Source organism: Ailuropoda melanoleuca, chromosome 7 (genome assembly GCF_002007445.2).
Source record: "Ailuropoda melanoleuca isolate Jingjing chromosome 7, ASM200744v2, whole genome shotgun sequence".
NCBI lineage: Eukaryota > Metazoa > Chordata > Mammalia > Carnivora > Ursidae > Ailuropoda > Ailuropoda melanoleuca.
In genome coordinates this window covers 37111519-37127168 of record NC_048224.1, presented here as the reverse complement: position 1 = coordinate 37127168, position 15650 = coordinate 37111519, and the positions used below count along the sequence as shown (strand labels likewise).

At 41.3% G+C, this 15650-nt stretch overlaps 3 protein-coding genes across 7 annotated transcripts in view; 2 read left to right on the top strand and 1 right to left on the bottom strand.

The window, feature by feature from the left end:
* The window catches only part of CTNNAL1 (catenin alpha like 1), a 62279-nt gene extending 58434 nt beyond the window's left edge, over nt 1–3845 (top strand). The window contains exons 16-19 of one of the 2 annotated variants that reach the window (XM_034664235.1): nt 1678–1734; nt 1877–1990; nt 2652–2735; nt 3541–3845. In XM_034664235.1, coding sequence (XP_034520126.1) covers nt 1678–1734; nt 1877–1990; nt 2652–2735; nt 3541–3639 — 354 coding nt within the window. In that variant the 3' untranslated portion in view covers nt 3640–3845. Of the gene's footprint in view, nt 1–1677; nt 1735–1876; nt 1991–2651; nt 2736–2874; nt 3135–3540 lie in introns of those variants that run through there. The other variant, XM_034664236.1, reaches the window with a different exon arrangement.
* An 851-nt stretch (nt 3846–4696) lies between these two features.
* ABITRAM (actin binding transcription modulator) lies at nt 4697–11107 on the bottom strand. Of its 2 annotated transcripts, none has more exons than XM_011221285.3 (6): nt 10879–11107; nt 9739–9790; nt 9024–9153; nt 6102–6178; nt 5954–6023; nt 4697–5860 (listed from the first exon to the last, which is right to left on the bottom strand). In XM_011221285.3, the coding sequence occupies exons 1-6, from the start codon at nt 10955–10957 to the stop codon at nt 5657–5659; spliced, it is 612 nt and encodes a 203-aa protein (XP_011219587.1). In that variant the 5' UTR covers nt 10958–11107; the 3' UTR covers nt 4697–5656. The 2 variants fall into 2 exon arrangements, with proteins under 2 accessions (XP_011219587.1, XP_034520128.1); XM_034664237.1 differs by having other exon boundaries at nt 9024–9130; nt 10879–10987.
* Nucleotides 11108–11247: 140 nt separating this feature from the next.
* The window catches only part of ELP1 (elongator complex protein 1), a 59736-nt gene continuing 55333 nt past the window's right edge, over nt 11248–15650 (top strand). The window contains exons 1-2 of one of the 3 annotated variants that reach the window (XM_034664232.1): nt 11248–11413; nt 14821–14983. In XM_034664232.1, coding sequence (XP_034520123.1) covers nt 14834–14983 — 150 coding nt within the window. In that variant the 5' untranslated portion in view covers nt 11248–11413; nt 14821–14833. Of the gene's footprint in view, nt 11517–14820; nt 14984–15650 lie in introns of all 3 variants that reach the window. The other 2 variants (XM_019796629.2, XM_011221286.3) reach the window with 2 other exon arrangements.

Below are 15650 nucleotides of genomic sequence, written 5' to 3'. Positions count from 1 at the left end.
ACGCCCTGAGCCGAAGGCAGACGCTTAACCGCTGTGCCACCCAGGTGCCCCAAGGGGGTAGAATATTTTAGGCAAACAGAGCAAGTGCAAAGGCCCTAAGATGTTGGAGTATGCTGGAGGGGGTCTAAAGAAAAATAAGGAGGCAAATGTGGATGGGATGGAGTGAGCCAAAAGGAAAGTGGTGAGGTATGACATCTCTGTAGCCACGGGAAGAACTTCGACTCTTTTTTCAGGTGCGAGGGAAGCCCCGCTGAGATCTGGAGGAGCAGTGGCAGGATCTGACTTAGGTTTTCAAAGATTTTCGGTTTGACCACCAGGGTAAAGGGTAGTGCCATTTACTGAGCTAGAGAACACTGAGGGAGAACACCAGATTTAGAGGGCGGAAATCAATCATTTTGTTTTGCTCAAGTAGTGTGTAAAAGACTGGTGTCAGGATCGTTCAGGAATGGAGAGAGAGACTGGGAGTCATCAGCTTTCAGGTGGTTGTAAAACCATGATAGTCCAGGAGATAGACATGGATCTTGCCCCTAAGAGGTTTACAGGTCAGAAGGGAAGAGATGTAAACAGAAAGTGGTAATGTGGGATGACAAGGAACGTATGGGTAAGAGAGTCATTCTGTTTGGTTAGAATCTACGTGTAAAACTCATTGGTTTCCCTTTTAAAGGTTGAGGAAGGGAGCAAAGGATTATTTGACCTTGAGATCAGTTCATCCAATGATAGCAAGGTGGTAAGGCTGTTGGATAGAGTGTTAAGGTTAACCCTGAAAGCATTGCTTCCTTCTTCATGTTCTTTATCTAATTCATTACCAAGGCACATTACTTTTCTTCACAAACCATCCTTGCATTTTGCCATTCTCTTCTTTTTTATGGCTGCGACCTAAAGCTAAGACTCCTACCCTTTATTCCCCTGCTGTCTCTTACTCTGAAACATTCTGTTACCATTTTAAAATAATCATCCTTAATATTCCTATCTTATCTGTCCAACCTTCTTTTTCACTGTTCTTCGCCATCATCCTGTTCTCCTCACTAAATTATACAATGCATGGTGAATAGTCCAGAACCGATCTAAATTGGTCCNCTGTTACCATTTTAAAATAATCATCCTTAATATTCCTGTCTTATCTGTCCAACCTTCTTTTTCACTGTTCTTTGCCATCATCCTGTTCTCCTCACTAAATTATACAATGCATGGTGAATAGTCCAGAACCGATCTAAATTGGTCCTCTCAAATAGCTGGTTAAGGAATGTGTATGGGTGACAAATTTTAGTGGAAGTAGGAAAGTTCTAACCATTTTGACCTCATGTTCTACAATTCATCACCCTTTTACAGTTGAGGTGAGCCCCCGATCCTTCCAGAAGCCCAGACATAATATGTATGGTTAATTTGTATGGTTAAGTATCATAGGTCTATATGACCCTCCAGTGTAATTGGAGGTTTCCAGGTGTAGAGGAGCCTCTCCAGGGACTGATTCTGCATCAGGCCTGAGAAATCTCTTTCTGAATACAGTTAATCATTTGTGTTTCCTGGGGAGAAGAAAAGCTTCAGGAGTTCCATTACAGACCTTTTATGTTTAGGTTTTACTTTTAAAATTCAATATGACAGTTAGCCATGAATATATTTCTTATCAACGATCTGTAAGATAAACGTCTAACTAATGATACTTTTCTTTTCCCCTAGGTGTTTGCTGAAGAGGGCTTAAAGCTTGCTTCAAGTGTACAAGTTTTCTCAAAACAGGTAATGCAAGTCTGCCTGCTTGGTCTTGGTGGTGATGTCATGAATACCCACCTGGGGGGTATATTATTAAGGTATAATGGTAATTAAAGTTTAAAAGATGGTTTTTGTTGGAGTTGTTATAACCTCCTAAATTATATTTCAGCTGAAAGATGATGACAAGCTTATGCTTCTCCTGGAAATAAACAAGCTAATTCCTTTCTGCCACCAGCTCCAGACAGTAACTAAGACACCTTTGCAAAATCAAGTGTTTCTAAAGGTAAGAAGGAAGAGTGGGTTATTCAGGGAGACAAGTGAGAAACTTTCACACTATCAGGTTTGCTTCTAGCCCATTTTTCTTCAGAGTGTTATTACCCCCAGACGGGCAGTTTACTTCCATTTTTCATGCCTTGATTGCAAGAATCATTTATCATCTGTAGTTGTAACTGACCCCGGGGAGCAGTAGGTTCACCAAATAAATCAGCTTTTTGGACATGATTACTTCCACAACACTGAGCAGCTACCCTTAAATCCTGATGTCGTCCCATGTCTAACCAGACACAGATCCCTCAGAGTAGGGGCTCCCGTTGTTTGTCTTAGAGAATTTAGCTTATGCCCACAAAGCAGTGTGCCAGAAGTTGCAAAGTAGGGGGTTCATTGCCACCATTTGGAGTGTTTTAAGAAGTGCCTAAACAGCTCAAAATACAACAGGTTGATTTTCCATCCATTCTTCCAGGGTTCCATGAAGTGGGCAGGAGACCTGGGCAACAGGCCCTGCACTTGTGTTCTGGGGCCTCCAGTCTGCTCATGTGCCCTAATCCATATGCCTTTTGAGATCTTTAAATTTCCACAATGAAATTTTATCCGGTTAAAATGAAATCAAATACAGTCTTTTGAAGTATTCTTTGTAGAATTTGATTGCTTGCTTTCTGTCATTATAGGTTGATAAGTGTATTACAAAGACAAGATCCGTGATGGCTATTTTGGTCCAACTTCTCTCACTTTGCTATAAACTGCTAAAGAAGGTAAGATAGTTTTTCTGTCTGAAAATCAGATTTTTAAAAACAAGTTTCTAGAAAAATGCAAAAAGAAATAGTTACTATTTAATTTTGCAATCTTTATTTTGAAAGTAAAGTAGAAACTAATTGTCTTAACTCTTTCTAGCTTCAGTTGGAAAATAACAGATGGGTCTCAGTTACAAATAAAGACTCCGTGGACGGTAAAACTTGAGAAGCTTTTGGGGTCAGATCTCTCGAACAGCATGTGGCAAAGCTGATATTTTTAGAAAGCAAATGGTCCTTTATATTTTCAGAAATTCAGCAGTTTTATAAAGAAAACAATTATGAAATCTTGCTTTATTTTCTGATTATGAAACTGATTGTGATGCTTTTTGGTGACTAATAAATGCCATGGTAGTTGCTACATTCCTAATTGTGTGTGAATTTATGATGGGACATTGCCACTAATAATGTTCTTGAGAGTCAAACCAAATATCCCAACTGTCTTAATGAGAGTTTGATCCAAAGAAGCTATTTTGAATGTGCTCACCTTTGGCATAAAATACCTTAATTTCCTCTTTTATCCTTTTATTTAAGCTTATCATCTAGAACACTAACTTTCAGCAGAAAATATACAGTTGTCTGGGTGAACATAGGGGTTTCCTTAAATCTGTGGACTCTTCTTCAGTCCCTCTCTGTCCACAATTGTGACTGCCCTCTTGGCTGTCCTGTCACAGATCACCCATGCTAGTAGCACACGTTCATTCTCTAACAAGCGTTTCAGAGCACAGGCTCTCTGTTGTGCTGCACGTTATCTCCCCTTTCCCAAAAGCAGGGTCATGGAGCCCACTCCACAGAATCTTCAAGGAACTCACTAGGAGATGGCTTTCACGTCTCCTTCTACCATAGCTGGCTGGCCTGTCTGCCTTGAACATTAGCTGGAATCCTAAGCCTATCTTACTGGTGTAAAAAAAGTCTTTGAACCAGCCTTCTCTGTACTGACTCATGGAATTTAAGATACGAGACAAAGAAGAACTAAGATGTCTAAAATAAATTATGAATAATCATGAATTTTGTATATGTGCCTTTGGAGTGTTTATCATAAAACAAATAAACATCTTTCATCTTTTTAATTTAGAGCTTAAAGCTTTTCTTGTTTTTTGTTTGGGTTGGGGCTTTGATTGAAGGATCTGGTTTATGTGTTCTGTCCTTATAGTATAACTTTGTTTTGAAGTCTTGCTAGTGCTTGTACCCCGAAACTGTGAAATTCATTTTGAAATCTGATAGAACATGTCAGTTGTCAAACGGCAGTAGTTACAGAAGCTTGTCTGATGATTGGTATCTGGGTCAGCTATCACAATATTCACAAGATCCTGAAGAACACAGTACTACCAGTTAGCCAGTCAATATTTTTTTGAAGGAAACTTAAGCTTACTGTAAGCCTTCATGAAAAAATGGGATATACTCGGCTTAATGACTTTTATAAAATACTTCCTTTATAAAAATTATCAAGCATGATTTTTATTCCCTGAAGCCAAAATATTCTTTAAAATTACAACAGAAGTAATGGGAGAACAATGTGAGGCAATGTTATGTGTAAAATATATATTTTTTTTACTATCTTTAGTATCTTTCTTTTCTGATGTCTTCAGGAATCATTATGTTACATGAAATGGGGGCCTGCTGGTTTGTGCTTGTGTTTCTAGCTCACAGCACCATTAATGTAGGTGTTCCTAGGGTTATTACCTATTTCATGTCTGGGGGTATATTTAAGGGACTGTCACGCTGGCACTCAAGTGACAGGAAGTTTTTCTTGAGAATCAAAAATAACTTTTAGATTTTATTTACAAAATACTTTTACATACCTGAAATGAGAGCATATCTTCTCTTATTTAAGTGCAGTTGGGGGTGGGGAAGGGATGACTTATGACTTCAACAGCGTAAGAGGATAGAGAAGCAAAGGAATTTACAAGTAAAGTGATTTCTTCTGTATTAAATTACATCTTCTGCTTTATTTACAGAGATATTTAAATGTACACGTGTTGCAGCCTTTAAGAAAAAAATGATAATTTTAAAAGTCCTTCTATTTGACATTCAGTGTAAATGAATAGACAGTCTTAAACCATAAATCAGTTCCGTTTTCAGTTTAGATGATGTGAAAGTTTTTGTTCCATTCAAAGGCATCTGTGCCTTTGGATTATGGCAACTTGTCAGCAACTTCTCGGCTGGCTGCCCTGTAGCGAGAGTGTGGGATTGCGTGACCACAGTGTACGTATGCAGTAAGCAGCTTTACTCTGTGTCAGAGTACTTCCATGCTGGGAAGGCCCTTTGGAGTTTGCAAAGCCTTTCCCTGTATCCCTCGTTTAAGAAGCCACAGTGTTACAGTCGACTTTGTGTCAGAGAGGAAGGCCGTCCGAGCTGCAGAAGGGGTGGAGTGTACTCTGCCTCTCCCCCACGACCGCAGGGGAAAAGACTTGGGGCTGCAGAGGCGGCACTAAGCTTTTTGGTAGTGTCACTTGGAAGCACATTGGGTAAAAAAAGGCTGTTTTTTTTTTTTTTTTTAAACTTCAAACTGAAGGAAAATTGAGGCAAAAACAATAACCATGCCATAACACTCAAACCGAAAAATGTTAAAATGTAGTATTTACCAAGGGGTTACAGGATGATGGGTAAATTATTTTTATTTTGCTACTTAAAACTCATCTGTCTTGTCCAAATTGTCCTCAAAGTGCTTTGTTTTTAATCAGAAAAACATCCTTTGCTTGCCAGTTGTTAGAAAAGCAAAAGAACAAAGTGGGTACCTGGGCAGGGCAGATGTGGGAGGCTGAGGACAAAATGGGAACCAAGCCTTGTTATGCCAGACAAAGAGGAGAGACTAGGTTCAGTCTGAAGATCAGGCCTCCCTGCGGGCGGCTGGGCGGGAAGCATGCTTCCCACGTGTCGGTTCTTTAGCACACGGATCGCGCAGGCTGCGGAGGAGTGGGCGCCGTGGTAGTTGTTATCCCGCGCGATGCTCGTGATGTAGCTGTCGCGGCATGAATGCGCTTCACCAGGACTTCTTCATACTGCTGCTGTGTCAGTAACCCCTCTGTTATGCTTTTACTTTCTTCAAATTTGGGCAACACAACCGCAATGTAGCCTTCAGTGGATGGCTAGGAAGGAAATAGAACATTTAGTACTGTCAAATGTGTAAAATCAAATAAAAAGTATGTGGATGGGATCACACTTTTTTCTGCCTCCTTTACCTTCTCTTGAAGAATAGATGGTTCATGGAGAATGTTTTCATTCACTTCCATCAACCGTCCTCTAACACAGCTATTAAAAAAAAAGGTGTTTTGAAGAAAAATACTACCTCCTTTGTTTCTCTTAAATTGTAGTTAAAAAGTAACTCACCTAGATACGGTGTATTCTTCTCCATCTGAGCAGTAAATCTTACACAGAGGTGCAAGCTCTGTTAGAAACTGTGCCCCCTGATAATAAAAGGGAAGAAGTAATTAAGGGATGTATATGTCCACTTTCTTTTGAGAGGCAGTCCTCAGTGTGCTAAGAGAATATATTCCTGAACTAGTGTTTTAAATAAAAATGACGTTAAATACAGAAAAACCATTTACTCAAACATTTATGTAAGTGCCTACTTGGGCCAGGTACCATCAGAGGCTCTAGGGGAAAGAGCAGACTAAGATACATAACAAGTAGTTTAATTAAAAGATTAAGAATATATTTTACCAACTTTAAATGAGAAAGCTACATATGGTCAGATATAAAGATTTCAAAAGGGTAGGAAAATCCATCAATAAGCAATAATATAAAATTCAACATGATAAAGTATGACAGCAATATTATACAAAGTTACTTTAAGATTCCCAACTTATTTTTATATTAGAACTTACTAGATAAAGGAACTTCTTTATTAGAGTCAATCATTAACACTTTTTGAAGCGGTGATATTTTTCTAATTAAAAAGAATGCACTTTGAGGAAAATTGGGAAAATACAGGAAAATTTTAAATAGCAAACAAGAATAGTTTACCCATTATCCTTATAACCCAGAAGCAAATACTACATTTTGACACTCATCTGTTTGAATGCTATGGCACGACTGTTTCACGTACTCCACTATTATTGATGTATCTGGTGAGATTCTGACTGATGTCTACAAGGAAGCTCCCAAGAAACTGAGGCACACATGTCTATATTGCTTACTTTCTTCCCCAGGAATTGTTCCTATAGTTAACATGGTATTTGAGGTCAAGATGATCTCTTTACCACTCAAAACATTATTTTTCTCTCTCTCTCTCTTTTCTAAAGATTTTATTTATCCATTTGAGGAGAGAGAGGGAGAACTTGTGAGTGGGGTGGGGGTGGGGACAGTAGCAGAGGGGGAGGAGGAGGAGGGACAAGCAAACTCCAAGCTCTGCACAGAGCCAGACATGGGGCCTGATCCCAGGACCCTGAGATCATGACCCGAGCTTAAACCAAGAGTCAGATACTCAACCAACTAAGCCACCAAGGCGCCTCGCACTCAAAGCATCAGACAGCATACAGATGCTCCCACATTGGCTTCAATCATCTGCACTTGGGTACTTCATTTCAAAATACTTCTCACTTTTGGGAGGACTCCTCACTTTTGGGAGGAGGGGCTGGGGATTTTTCCCAAAGTGTGTGTCTGTCACTGGGTCTACGTTAAAAGAACAGCAGTGTTGACCCCTTTTTATCACCTCCCTTGGGAGAATAAGTGATTGGCGGCGCTGAGAATCAAAACTTATCTCTAATGGGTTCCAAATGCAGGTTCTTCTCTGTTCGTCAATAGTAACAATAGTGTTACTACTTTGGACAAAGATTTATCACAGGAACTTCACAAACACTAACTGTTATACTTGTAATTTGTGGACTTCATCTTTTTTTTTTTTTTTTTAAGAGAGAGAAGCTGTGGGGGGGGATGGAGGGAAGGGGCACAGAGAGAGAAAGATGATCCCAAGCAGGCTCCATGCTCGGCACCTAGCCCAACGCAGGGCTCAATCCCATAATCTTGACATTATGTCCTGAGCCAAAATTAAGAGTCAATGCTCAACCGACTAAGGCACCCAGGTGCCCCTGTAGACTTTATCTTTTAAGAAAGGTTCATACTTTTCTAAGTCCATGTGTTTCCTGAGCAAGGAAAAATTAATTGTAAGGCACATTAATAGGGAAATTCGAACCTCAAAGGGGAGTATAAGCAAGGGTCTCCTACAACAGTGAGGGTTGAAGAAACTCTTAGTATCAAGTCAGAAAATGAAGGACTTAAATCATCCACTGAAGCCTTCTTATCCAGTAGGTATGTTGGGGTACTTCAGTATGTTACTGAATTGTCCCTGGTGTGATCATCTAATAAAATATGTCCATCCTGCCTAAAGTTGTATAGGGTAGAGATAATATCCTGTACAACCCAGCACTGTGTAGAGCTACAGGGTGTGGCTAGATAATGTATTAAATTGGTAAGGAGCAAATACTGTATTTTTTTCAGACTGACTGTTTTTTCACTACCTGAGAATTTATTTATTTTTTATTTACATTTGAAAATACATGGTAAAGAAGAGTTGGTCACCTAAATTTTATAGAACTCGGGATACTGGTTTAATAAAACTAGAAGAGACAAAATATCTCGTTATATTGGTATGAAAGTTGTCCTTTCAAAGGCTCACCTTCCCCATCCTCCACCCTGGGAATGATAGGAATGGTGATACGTAACAGAAAATATGACAAATCCTATACCTCCGAAATACCTCATTTTTTGGTTTAAGAATTTCTTTAGGGTTAAAGTATTCTTTTTTTTTTTTTTTTTAAGATTTTATTTGTTTGAGATGGAGAGAACACGAGCAGGAGGGAGAGGGAGAAGCAGGTTCCCCGCTGAGCCGGGAACCCAACATGGGGCTTGATCCCAGGACCCTGACATGACCTGAACTGAAGGCAGATGCTTAACCGACTAAGCCACCCAGGCATCCCTAGGGTTAAAGTGTCCTTAAAATCAGCACATCAGGGGCGCCTGGGTGGCACAGTCAGTTAAGTGTCCGACTCTTGGTTTCAGCTCAGGTTGTGATCTCAGGTTCATGAGATCAAGCTCCATCAGGCTCTGCGCTCAGGATGGAGTCTGCCTGAGATTTTTTCTCTCTCTCCCTCTCCTGCTCATGCTCTCTAAAATAAATACATCTTTTTAAAAAAATCAGCACATCAAACTGTCAGGGAAGTATGCTGAGCATACATCACTGGATTCTAAGACTGACTAGATCTATCACTACTAAGACATTGAAGATTTAAGTAGAGAATGACAGGAACATACCCGCTTAAATTTCCCAGAGACCTTGTTCTGAAGTCTGCTACAGTTGGTACTGATTTGATAGGAGACGCTTTTAATTGTTTTTCCACTTTGAAGAACTGGATGAGATTCTGCCAATGTGATGACACATATTCTATAAGGAGCAAAAATCTGATGCTGTGTTATTGGCTGGTATAATTCTTCCTCATACCACACAGTACTCCTACCGGCACAAGAATATATGAACTGACATTTGTTTAGTCAAATTATCATTGCCCCACATTTTCCTCTGGCTACTGCTGGAGCTTAACTGTAGAGGGAATGCAGTAATAGGAGAAAATGAGATTGAATATCCTTCCCGGAAGAAGGAAGAGTACTAGAAGTCTTTCGGTAGAACTGAGAGAGAAGTAAGGCATCCCTGTATGTATAGGATACTACCTGTGCCTCTACCCTAGTCCATTCTCTGAGCCCTGGCAATTCACTGAGGTTAGGCACAGGCTGGTTAGTTACTTCAAGCAGTGGCTGACTGAGGGTGTGGTTCTCCACTTGGATGTTTGGGTAATCAAGTTTGTTTGGAGTATGCACTGAAAGGCTCACTCGTGTCAGCCAGACTCATAATAAATGCCATTTCAACACGGTGGAAGTTAATCATTTAATGAGTACTTGTTTAATCCAAGACCATACCAGGCTACAATACCAGCAACTTTTTTTTATAATTAAAAATTCCCAATTTGCTTACCGGTTGGAGTGCTGTAGTATACAGTGGTCCTCACAGGGTTTGCCTTTGACATCTAGAAGAATGAATGAGTCTGTTGGTTGCTGGACCAATATTTACTGCCACTGTGTGGTGTTTTCTTTGGTTTGTAGAGATAATCATGAAGATTGAATACACACTGATCATTGCTATTCCTTCATTACTTAAAAAGATATACATAAAGGCTTCCTATAAGGTATTTAAAGAGATCTGGCCCAGGTGGAATCATTCATTCAATATTAAATGATTAGTAACTTTGCTCCATCTTGCTTTATCTTCACTTTAAAATGAGTACACTCATAATTTCTATTAGGAAAAGTGCCATTAGCAATGCATTCTTTATATAATATAGTGGCATACGTTTTATCAGTCAATTTTAGAGTGACCAACTCTTCTGGTTTACCCAGGGCTATCTTGATGTTGGCTCTGAAAGTCTCAGATTCTGGGAAATCCCTCAGTTTTGGATAAACCGGAACGGTTAGTCACCTGAATTTGGCTAAAAAATTGTATGCCATAATGTTAAAAAAAAAAATAAGTACACCTATTATCCCTGAATGAAAGAAAGCAAGTAGGGGTTAGAGAAGGGTCCTCAGTGCCTCCCACCACTGATATTTACTGAGTACACAAAGCAGGACAACACGGCATTTACTTCCAAGTGACAAGTATATGATACTAGCAACTTTTAGTAAGACTGTTAGATTCGGCTTTCTATATGCCTCCATTCTAACCCAATTCTCCTCTCCGTCCCTGCCTCTACCATTTCCGACCTGTTCATTTAAATCACTGTAAATATCGCCACTGCTGTAGGACTTAACCCGTCAAATCCTTGCAGGCACTCAGGGCGATAGCAATCCACCTTCTTTGGGGGTGGTGCTTCACCTTAGACTACCTTCCCGCAAGCGACCCACCCTTCAACTCGCACTGGGACCCCAGCCCCTGAGTGCGCCCGGCTGTGCTGCAGGCCTCCACGGCTGTGCAACTGCCATTCCCTCCGCCTAGAAGGAACAGAGAAATCCAGTTCCTTCGGACATGGAGAGGAAGCGCGTGGTTCATGATCTGTCACCACTGTCCCTACAGCATCAGGCCAAGGCAGCCGAACAGAAGCCGACATCATTCCCCACTTACCGGCTTTGTACCAGCGCGTGAAGTAGCGATCCACGAGCGACGGCACAGTCGGTTCGGCGATCGCGGGCTCAGTGGCCATAGTGACCGCGGGTGCCACTACCCGTGCTCTACCGGATCCGAGCACTTCCTCCGAGCCGGCCCGGGAGGAGGGCGCGCTTCCGGCGCGCGGCCCGCGGCGTGCGCACGCGCGCTGCTCCCTGGTGCCTCCGACTCAGCCACCGGAGCTTCTTAGCACTGCGTTTTGGAGTCCGACGTCAAAGCGGGGATCCAGTACTATAGGTTAGGAGGGACAGGAGCGGAGGGACAGCCCGCTCCCCACCTCTAGCTTGCCCGGGCCCTGGAGAAGGCCGGCCACGCCCCCTTCGCCTCGTGACGTCACTCCCGCGCCGCTGGGCGCGTGTCTCTCCTACTTCTCTTGCTCTTCGCGGTCTCACGGGTTGCCCTTCCGTCCGGCTTTAGCCCCTACTCCCTGTGGACGAGCTCCCGGGCGGCCCCGTGCGCGTCCCAAAAGCTAGAGAGTCGCGGACGGAGAGAGGTGTGTGTGCAGCCTCGCGCGGTCTCTGGAAGGCCCGCTGCGGGTGGCGGGTGAGGCAAGGGTGGACCCACCGGTGTTTGCAGGTCCTCGGAGCTCGTTGCAGGTGAGCGTTTGAACGACTCCCTCGGGGTGGAGGGCATAGAATCGGCTCTGTCCTCGGGATGTCCTGACTAAGGGGATCCTTGAGCGTGCAACCTCTGCCTGCTGCGGGAGGCCCGGGAGTGGAGTGCGGCGTGACTACCTCTGCCCTTGAGCCTTAAGTTCTCTTTCTGTAGACATGGCACCTGCTCCATCCGGGGGCTCTGCGCTGCATGCTGAGGACGACGTGTTGCTTCCCTGGCTGCACATTTACCCAGCCTCTGAATTCTTGCAGGAGTGGATAGTACCGCTGAACCAATCAATGTGCGACTGCTATTAGTGGATTGGATGAGTGTTTCGCGTTGCTCCTCGCATCTAGAGATGCGTGCTTCTCCATCTAACGTATATTATATGGCTCTCTCTCCCTTTAAGTTGTGACCTTCGTGTGGGCAATGACAGAGTCCTCTCTTGTCTTCAGATCCTAGCACTTACCAAGTGCTTAGTAGGTGTTTCATGTGGGCCACGGACCGGGTCGTAGGATCGATTAGACATTGCAAAGGATTGAAACTGTATATTGACAGCTATGGAACTAACCAGTAAATGAATAGGTTAATATGAAATGTGAGCAAAAAGAAAGGAAAGACCATTTTCAGCTTGGGGGACAGGGAGAGTAGAAGAGATGCCATGTCCTCAAATAGAAACTCATTTGAATAGGACAATAGCAGTACTTCATTTTCCAGGCTATGTGTGTTGTGCTTATGAGACATCCTTGTGATAACAACAGGAGGTTGAAAATGTGGATTTGTTCACTTTGGGGAGAGTTGGGGCTAGACATGTAGATCTAATCAGCATATCAGTGAGCTGCTTGATAACTTGTAGTGGTGGACATGATAATTAGCGAAGAGGAGAAAGGGTGGAAGAGCAAGGGTGGAGGAGTTGCCAGAAATTTCAGAGAGGATACAGACTTGATCTGTGGTATGAAGAGATCTATGGCACAATTAAGGGCTGGGAAAAGAGTCATCGAGGGTGAGGGAGTTGGGGATTGCTGATGTAAAAGAAAGGGTACTAATAAGTTGAGGTCCTGGGGGAGTGTGAAGGATACTACTTCCCTAGCCTTGAAAAGGAGTGGGGACACTTCTGAGAAGATAAGGGAATAAGGATGTGGGTGTGAAAAGTTAGAGAAGTTCCTTTTGAGCTCGGAAGGGTTACGATGGGGGAAATAAATGATGAGCTCATCTTTGTCAGTGATTTTGGAAGCTCTGTGACTTGAGAACACCAGTTGTTTGCTATGTTGGTCAGTTAGGGTCCAATCAGGAAAGTAGAAACCACACAAAATTTCAACAGAATTTAATATGAAGAATTGGTTAAGTAGCTATTAGAGGAATAAAAGCGAAAGGGAGCAGTGAGGTAATGTAAAAGGTAAACTGATGGAAGTAGCTATAATACTGAGTTTAGAGCTTGGGTTCAAAACAAGGGAAGATGGTGTTTGCATGACCTAATCTTGGAGGAGAGGCACTATTAAAGCTGGGACTCACACTTCTGGTGTTGAGGACTCTGGAATTCAGAGGAGGAGTCCCGCGCTCTGGATTTCAGTGTCTGGAGATAGACTGCCTGGGTAGTGCTAGTATCTGTTGGGGTGGGGTTGATAAGGTTGGTCCTGGAAGTGCTAGGGAGTGGGACCATGGGCCCCTTCAAGAATGGAGGCCAATTGCTGGGATGACAATGACTGGTGTTTCAAGAGAGTCCTCAGCTCCTTCTGTCTTTATCCTCCAAATTCTTATCCTGGGGTCCTTGGACTCCAGGGCTCCACAGGTTGTTGGTTAATGGAATCTAAGTTCACAGGGAGAGATATGAAAACATTTTGATGATCTGATAATGACAACAGTAATAGCATGATTATTATTAGATAAACTAGCATAAAAGACAGGAGACTCTATACATAGGACCCCAGTTGCCTGCCTGTTCTCTTTTCTTGCTCCTCTGTTACTTGCTTACTCCCTTCTAGCCAGACAATCTCTCATCTCAAATCTACCCATTCTTTCAGATCTGTGTCACTGGTCATCTGTATGTTTAAAGATGAAAGATAGGTGATTTTTATATTTCTTAAAAAACCCAAGTTTTCTGTGTAGAATTAGATCTAAATTAATAACGTGCATGGTATAATATAGGTTCAAATAATTTCCAGAAGTTCTTGAATATGAATGTCACCAAAGCTTACAAAACCATTGTTGGCCTTGATTTTCTTCCTCACTCCCGCCACGTATGATCTTGCCTTCCTCTTAACCCACATTACATCTTGTATTTTTATATTACACTTACCATTATGTGCAGTGGTAGGATGAGGATTAACTAATTTTATTTTTACATTGTCGTGTGTATGAAATGAAAGATGAGAGAATTCACCTTGGATGAAGGTGATAATAAGGCCATTGTGTTCTATATATTTGCCACCCCTACCATAAGTTAAGGACTTCTCATTATAAACTTCAGAGGGATCTGAGTATAAATATCCAGCACGTTAACATTAATTTTTTTTTTCTTAGCTAATGTTATGCTTTAAAGCAAGTCTGAATGGCCAGACCAAAGTAGGTTTCCTATTTATCATCCTATGTCACTTTTCTATTGTACTGGTAAAAACCAGGCCAGGAAAGCAGAATTATTTGACGTAGTTATATCAAGTTGTGAGGCTCCTCAGATGTTGGTCATCATTTTGAAGTAAATGGTATAATTTCACAGTGTCTTTATTTTCTCCCTGAGAATAGTAAATACTTTTATTTCTATCTTTAATTTCAGTATTTATTTTTTAAATGGACATATAAAGCCAGTTTACAAATATATTTATCTGGTGATATGAAAGCTATTTTATTCTAGATTTTCTTTAACTGACTGTGTGTGTGTATGTGTGTGCATATGGTTTTTTTTATATGATTTTATAAGTCTTTCAAGTTATAAAGATACTCATACTTGCAAAAATAAAATGTTTTCCTATTTATTTTGATCTTCAACTTTCCTGAGGAATAACTGATGTTAAATCTTTTTGAAGAAAAAATTCTGAAGTTGAGGCTCTTGCCTCTCCCAAAGAGAAGGAACGTAAAGTAGATTTCAGAACCTCAGTTTGTAGACCATAGATAAACGCTCTGAGTTGGTGAGGTTGCTACCACACATCCCTGTGTGGGTTCAGATTAGGTCTTTTTCTTTTTTTCTTGGTTATTCTATCACATCCCTGCCCCTGAATAATTTTGCTTCTATAAGTGTCATTTTTCACTGGTAAGCTATTCCTTTCTCTCAGAGCAATTCTTCATCAAGGGATATTTGTACTTTTCTTTCAGGTGTTGCTTCATCATGAGAAATCTGAAGTTATTTCGGACTCTGGAGTTCAGGGATATTCAGGCTCCAGGGAAACCTCAGTGCTTCTCTCTCCGAACTGAACAGATGACAGTGCTCATTGGCTCAGATCATGGACTGATAGAAGTAGACCCTGTTGCAAGAGAAGTAAGTTAGTGATGGAGAATGCTAGCACTTGCAGGACCCTCGACTTACCTTGTTACAAACCTGCTTCCCCCAGATAGGCTTTAGTTTAAATCTTACTGATTTCACATATCTTCCTAAATGAACATTCCCTTTGCTTTATATTGGTGTCATATTAGGCATTACTTAAATAGTAACCTACCCTTAACTCTGCTTCTGTTTGAAACGTAAGTTGGCAAAATTCTGACTTTATATTTCATGTGGGTGCCCTACTTTTTACCCTTTCCTTCGTGTAAAGAACAGTGGATCTCAACTGGGAATGCAAATGAAAATTGCCTGTAGGGCTTTTTAAAATTGTGTTTCAGCCTCCATCCTGTGCCAACTAAATCAGAATCTTCACTGATGGATCCTGAGTGTGTTTGTGTATGTATATAAATACGTGTGTATGCTCGTATATACATACGTGTATATATGCATATATATGTATATGTGTATGTATGTATACACATACTTAAAAAATCTTTGAGTTGATTCTGAGGTATTGCCTTAATTATATTTTGCTACTAATGTATTTTAGGTGATTACATTCTTAGTTCTTTTCCACCATACTATAGAAATTTTAGAAAACCATAGTTATTAGCTTCATGTTTTATTGGGCTTTTTTTTAAAGAGACCATGCTTCTTGCTTTTG

Excerpts from the sequence above, each read along its gene's own strand:
- ABITRAM (XM_011221285.3), bottom strand. The coding sequence starts at position 10,957 with ATGGCCACTGAGCCCGCGATCGCCGAACCGACTGTGCCGTCGCTCGTG. Across the intron at positions 9,791-10,878 it reads CACGCGCTGGTACAAAGCCG|ATGTCAAAGGCAAACCCTGT; the intron begins GTAAGTGGGGAA and ends TCATTCTTCTAG. Across the intron at positions 9,154-9,738 it reads ATACTACAGCACTCCAACCG|AATATGTGTCATCACATTGG; the intron begins GTAAGCAAATTG and ends TGCTCCTTATAG.